The sequence below is a fragment of the Nanorana parkeri genome, unplaced genomic scaffold, assembly GCF_000935625.1.
Source record: "Nanorana parkeri isolate BGI_ZX_2015 unplaced genomic scaffold, ASM93562v1 scaffold1023, whole genome shotgun sequence".
NCBI lineage: Eukaryota > Metazoa > Chordata > Amphibia > Anura > Dicroglossidae > Nanorana > Nanorana parkeri.
The window spans coordinates 295,837-302,718 of NW_017307291.1; the positions used below are offsets into that span (position 1 = coordinate 295,837).

General features: G+C 42.2%; 1 protein-coding gene across 1 annotated transcript in view; it reads right to left on the reverse strand.

Moving 5' to 3' along the window:
• Positions 1-1,344: 1,344 nt before the first annotated feature.
• INTS8 (integrator complex subunit 8) overlaps positions 1,345-6,882 on the reverse strand; it is a 41,324-nt gene continuing 35,786 nt past the window's right edge. The window contains exons 23-27 of the mRNA XM_018567226.1: positions 5,367-5,417; positions 3,288-3,361; positions 3,133-3,197; positions 2,835-2,878; positions 1,345-1,500 (exon numbers count right to left, since the gene is read on the reverse strand). Coding sequence (XP_018422728.1) covers positions 1,384-1,500; positions 2,835-2,878; positions 3,133-3,197; positions 3,288-3,361; positions 5,367-5,417 — 351 coding nt within the window. The 3' untranslated portion in view covers positions 1,345-1,383. The remainder of the gene's footprint in view (positions 1,501-2,834; positions 2,879-3,132; positions 3,198-3,287; positions 3,362-5,366; positions 5,418-6,882) is intronic.

The window sequence follows — 6,882 nt, forward strand, 5'->3', positions numbered from 1 at the left end:
GAAGATTTGGGAGGCAAATTATTCTAAAGCCCTGACGTCTGAGCTAAGGAAGACCGTGCTGATCCGTTACAGTATAGAGTGAGTGTTGTCACCTAAGACAGGAACTGTGGTACAGGCAGGATCAGCAAGTAGAAGTCATCAGATCTAAGGACTGGTGCGCTGTACTTTTATCAGTTAAAATAACAAAGCTATATGTGGCCTTATAATAGCTGCCAGATCAGCTATAATCTGATGTCAGGTGACAGATTAGGCCTTGGTCACACTGGCTATATGAAATGTGTTGGCAGCCGGTGTCTTGCTGAGACCGCACTGCTATCTATTGGTGTTTTGTGGGCCGTGGCTGCCTATGTTCTCATGGTTTAGCTGCATGCGGCATCATTCACATTGACTGCAGTGTGAACACAGGTTACTAATGAATGCAGCCCCTATGGTAGTAAGGGAAACGTGCACTGTGCTCCTAATTTTATGTGACTGATTCTCCAAGTGGGTAACTAATACAGAACTTCTAATACTGGTCAGGGGTATAGAATATAAAATGTGTATTCTTGTCACTTTCTGGGGTGCTTCTGCTCAATGTCTAAGGGGTGGTTAGCTGAAGACATGCAGAATAACTGGTAACACTTTTTACCTCCCAGACCTAAAAAAAAAAATCAATAAATCTGTATGCTGTACAGCAGGGGTAGGCAAATGCTTGTGAAAACTACAAATCCCATGATGCATCTGCCTCAGATTCATGGCTGTCAGTCTTACAATGTCTCATGGGATCTGTAATTACACGACAGCTGGAAGGTCGGGGTGGCCTAATCCTGCCATAGGTCTACAATCTCGCTATTGGGATGCTGTGCCCCCAGCATTGGGAATAAGAATCTCCTGTCACTGGAACAGGCTATTTAATTCCATCTTGTATGGGCAATCTCATGGCAGATCGCTCGCTCGCTCCCTACTGCAGCATTGGGAAGCCATGCCAGACAAAAAGGCATTCTAGCTGTAGTGCCGTCATCCTATCCCAAAACCAAACCAGAAGATCCAAGTTATATATGTGCCATGTTCATTGGTGCTACATCTGGTGCCTTCCCATGTACTGTGAACCTTCAGGGCAGTTATGAAATGTGATGCTGCTAGATACATCTTAGTGTTTTCTTTTTTATTATTGGGACTGGTAATAATTTGCCTTTATTTGCTGTAAGATGGAGGCTGGCATTTTTTTATCACATTTTACACTGTTCAGGAAAAAAAAAAAATGTACATTTGTAAAGTTATGAACTGTATAGTCTCAGGCGGAAATGAATGGTTTTTGTACAAATGTAAATATGTATAAAATAAACTGTTGCTATTTATTTTGGTTTGAAAAATTCTATATATACAAAACACTCGCATGACAAGTCAGAAATACAATTTGGCCATTGCTTGAAGGAAGGTCTTTTTCCGCCTCTGTGCAGCCAACTGCAGCACTTCCTCAGGGTTACTGGCATTCAGTTCGGGTTGTCCAATGGCTTTGATCTGGATACAGGAGAGAACAGTCATTACAGCAGGCTCTGGTTCATCCATGGGTTCAGAAATAGCCAAATCTATGCAGCTAATCAAGGGGGAAACATTCTGAAAAGCCCAAATCTTCAGGTAATGAAACAGTTGTGGTGTTTGTGTTTTTGCCTTGCTAGAACTAATACCCCATGACTCAGATGGCTGGAAACCTTCATCAATTGTACCCCCAAAGAAGTGGGTAACCACTAGAGGTGCACCAAAATGTAAAACCCCAAATGTTTTTTATTCTAACTTAAAGTTTTTTATTTTCTTTACTTTTTGGGGGAAATATTGGGGGTCTAAACAGACCTGATAATTTCCTTTTTTAACCAGTTGACATCCGCGGTGTTAAACCCCCTTCCCATCCAGGCCATTTTTCAGTATTCAGCGCTGCGGTACTTTAACTGACATTTATTCCGTCATGCAGCGCTGTACTGAAATGAATTTTATACGCTTTTTTGGGGACAGATAGAGCTTTATTATGGTGGTATTTATTCACCACTGGGGGTTTTTATTTTTTTACTATATTAAGGAAAAATCACCGAAATTTTAAAAAAAAAACTGTTTCCCCTATATTAAATGATAAAACATTTATTATTACCCAATTTTTTGGTAAAATATAAAAGACGGGGTCACGTCGGGTAAAAAGACACTAAACATGTCAAGCCTTAAAATTGCGCATGCGCGCGAAACCTCAAAAAACGATAATACCCAAAATTGGCCCTAGGCGACGCTTTAAAAGCTGTTACCGCTCATCAGTTTAGTGTTATCAGTGATTGATGGCCCTAAAATGATTGCTCTCACTGCGACGTTCGCGGCGATATGTAACATGTGTAGCGCAATTGTAATTTTTGCGTGCTGGGGCACCGGACGCGTATTTACGTTTATAGGCGCGTGGGGGAGTTAAATATATTAGCCAGGTCACTACAAGGCGTTTGTATGTTCTCCCTGTGCTTGTGTGGGTTTCCTCCGGCTAATCTGGAATGTGGGAGAAAATCGAAGACATGCTGGAAGGTAAATTGGCTCTCCTATGTATGCATGTGAGATAGGGGCCTTAAACCTTGCGATTATCGTACGATAATTGGAAGGCGTGCAACTTTTTTGATGATCGCAAGTACGATCTGCCTGTCCCAAGTTGGGCAGAGCGTACGAGCTTTAAATTACCTTACAACCATCACAAGACAAAAGTCTTGCAATGGTTGTAAGGTGTATGGGCACCTTTAGATTGTAAGATCCTTGAGGGCAGGGACTGATGTGCAAAGCGCTGCGTAAATTGTCAGCGCTAATCCTGAATAAATAATAAATGAACTTACCGCTATCTGTCTTTTATCGGCCTCTCCCCTTTTATGGTGTAAATCTAAAAGGCTAGTTAAGCAGAAACAAACAAAGGCAATGCAGATGATAGAAGTACTGAAAATGACAGCACATTGTTCTCATTCTTATATATGCTGGAAGATCCACATCTCTGGTTGCTATCAGCAACATATACTTTATACAAAGGAGATTGGTTTTTTGGTAATGCCGACTATACTGCTCACGTCACTGAACCATTTCCCTGCTCAGCAATGTCATTTACAATGGTTTTCGGTCTGGCTGCTAGAGAAAGGATACATGTTAAATACTCCAGGATGGTCACATCCCATATGTATTCATAGTAGGAATCCATGGCATCATGGCTGGAATATAGAATTGGACAAAAAAAAGTTAGTCCCGTGTATAGACATGGGTACACTTCTACTTTATCTACATGAATGAGGCAACATTACCCATTTTGTTCTTGGAGAGCCTTGAAGGCAGTTTTATAATCAACTTCTCTAAGGAACTGGCAGAGAATAGCGACCTGCAAATAGAACAGTCATTACCTTACCTTAGTGATACAAAAAAAAACAGGATTTTTATTTAACCTGTAAGATTTGTTTCTTGAAGTACATCACAGGACACAGGGAGTTTATTTTGGAACCAATGGGTTATGCGGCTACTTTCAGGGGACTGGACTCTGGCAAATCAAAGCTATAAAGGCAGCCCTGAAAAACCCCCCCCCCCCGGTTTCTAGCAAGTAGTACAGATTGGATAATGGATTATAGAGGGGACAGAAAGTACTCCAAGAAAGGAGGATTTTGTTCTAACCGTAAAATCCTTTTCTCTATCGTCCATTGAGGGACACAACTCTGAGGAATTGTGAGATGAAGGGTTATGCTGCGGTCTACATCTCAGAATTCTTCACAGTTCCTCAATGAGCGATAGAGAAAATGGATTTTAAAGATAGATCAAAAACCCTGTTTTCTTGACCGTACATCATAGGACACCGGGGGTTAGTTCTGGAACTAATGGGACAGACAACACAGCAAACAAAGGCCAACAGGCCTGGGAGAAAACCAAACAACTATAACAGAAACAGCCCACAAGTCAGAGGGCCGCCTAAAGACCTTAGCGACCAAAGCTAAAATCCTCAGAGGCCTGGATGTCCACCTGATAAAGTGTGAAATGGACCGTGTGAAAGCCTTACAGATTTGGGATACCGACGCCTGATGCTGGAAGGCCCAAGAAACCCTAACACTTCTTGTAGCGTTACAATTTGAGCTTTTGTCAAAAGAGCTGGGTGGTACATTTTTGGTCAAACCGTACCTGCATCCAATGAGGTTCTTCCATCCATGCATTGTAGTATGGATGGGAGAATCCAATTGTTTACCACGGGCTGAACAAGATAAATAGAACAGTGTATGGCCAGCTTTACTATACAGAGGTGGTCTGCACACTGGCCTTGCAACTCTAAGGTCCTGCTGTCAGTTACCCCCAACTCGATCTACATAAAGCTTCTATTTTCACATGTCTGGATTTCCTCCAGGTATGTCAGTTTCCTCCTAAAAACATGCTGGCACAGTTATCCCCTCCCATCCACAACCTTGCTGTGTTTGAGTGTACATGACTGTTGTATGGACATCTGTATCCTCCATTGGGGGCACAAACAAATCTGAGCAATTCAATGTTTCCTAAATAGCATTGCGAAGGAATACAGTTAACTATATAAAATAGGGAAAGCGCCGATACCGATATCGGTTTCGATACAGAGTATTTGGGTGAGTACTTGTACTCGCCCAAATGCTCCGATACCTAGCACGAGTACTTCCTGTATCAGGAAGCCGGGCAGCTCGTCATTACACGCTGCCAGGTTTCCTTATTGGCCGGGAAACTGCTCCATGCTCTCTCGTCACTTGTGATGAGAGAGCATGGAGCCGACTTCCCGGCAAATCAGGAAGCCGGGTAGCGTGTAATGACGCGCTGCCCGGCTTCCTGTTTGGTCAGAAAGCTAGCCAATCCGGAAGCCAGGCGCCGTCATCTCATGAATCATAATATTAAGAAACTGACCTAAAATCATTAGTTTGTATTGCTTTAGAAAAAATGTGACCTGGTCCTTTAAGAAAAAGTATCGGTAATTGGTATCAGCGTGTACTTGATCAAAAGTATCGGTGCATCCCTAATATATAGCATAGAATACAGCAGTGTTGATCATCTTGCCAGGTATATGGGGACCTGAATTGCAGCCCCTGACATAACCAAGGGGCCAAACGTACTGTTATGACTGTGCAATGCTACAGAAGACATTCTGTGTACATGCCCACATGCTACAGGAGATGGTCAGAGGACCGTGGACATGCTACAAGTTTGGTTGGAGACTGCAGACATGCTGCAGGACACAGACAGAGACTGGGAACAGGTTATGAGAGACTGTTTGAGATCAGAGCTATATCAGTCCCTTCAAAATCTATGCTTTGGCTACTGACTGCACAAGTACCAAATGGCCGCAGGCTGGGCATCAGGGAAATAAAGCATCACCAGAAACTTACCTGTGTGTGGCAGGACAGCTGGTTACAACACTTTATCATTCTTTTAATCACCTGTATAAAGAAAACAGCAAATTGAACACATCGTGTGATTTTTATCCTATAAACCAATAAAATGTAGAATGTTAGCAGTGTTTCTCTATACATGGTGGTGAAGTAGTGAGTGAAGCTTTCCCCCCCATACTCACCATTCAGACAAACATGAGATACAAGAAATAAACATGTGCACTTCACAAAGTAGTTATGGATACAGTATATAGGATTCATCTACCCAAAGCAGACATTGTAGTGGAGGAAGATTATACATTGTGTACCAATAACCAAACACAGTTGTGTTAGGTGCCGAGATCTTAGTACAGGATTGGTTACCAATAAGGGAAGTATGGCTATGGTATGGTTAGTGCTGGGGGGGGGGTCAAGGTTTAAAAGGTCTTAACATTAAGCCATTGGCTATGTTTTAGGGTTAAGGAGAAGAGTTTCTTTCAAGCACAATTTAAAGGGTTAATGTTAGGGTGAGGGTTAAGGGATTTAGGATGAGTAATGATGTACATTAGAGATGAGCAGATGATTAGCCAAACTTGATTTTGAGGTGAGATTACAGATTTGGGCAAATACGCCTCTAGATTTGCTTTGTGGCACTGCAAGGGTTAAATTAGTTAAAAAAGAAAATCTTTTCAAAGCAAAGGCGCACGCGGCTGTCAGACAGGTCTTTGGTTAAAAGAAAAATATGTCACGTCCCCTCAGTGTGACATGGCTTCATTTATCAACAAGGTCACATGAGCATTTTTGCCATCACACAGCTAACCATCTCAGAATGTCATGGCACCAACAAAGCCTCCTGATCATGTGACTATCAATAAAGCCATATCAGTGACATGTCACACCTTATCGCTGTGCAACAAAGCCATGTGATCACCATGACATCACTGACCAGGTAACCATTATCACCTTAACGTTAGGGTTACCTTAAATGTTAAATCTCGGGTCGGCATTACTATTAGTGTTAGAATTAAGATTAGTGTTAGCTCTAGTATTAGGGTTAGTTAGCATTTCTCAGCACAAGGGTAGGCTCAGGAAGAGTTAAAAAAACTTCCCTAGCCACTGGAAGGCATTCACAAAACAAGGAAACCTTATTGTTTCTGAATCGGGATGGAAAGCTGGATGAAACGGCCATAAAACTGCAAAGAGTATGTTCAGCATTCGGGCTGAGGTGATGGAAGCGATATTATGCTGGCCATACATTGATAGAGAGACAATATGAGGAACAATCTATAGGTAATGGACATTTGGGGAAATACTCTAATACTCATTTTCAGCATGAAAAGTCTGATGCCAGTAACAATGATCTTCATTCCGATGCTCAGTCCCGCTTTCCATTTAGAATTGTGTATGTCTAACAGGAGGAAGACAGAAAATCTGCGCATCTCCGGTCTTTATATGTTGCTGGATCTTCTATGGGTCAGATAGCAGTTTCTCAAGTGTGCAATATGGCCAGCCCCATCATTTCATAACCCCCCCC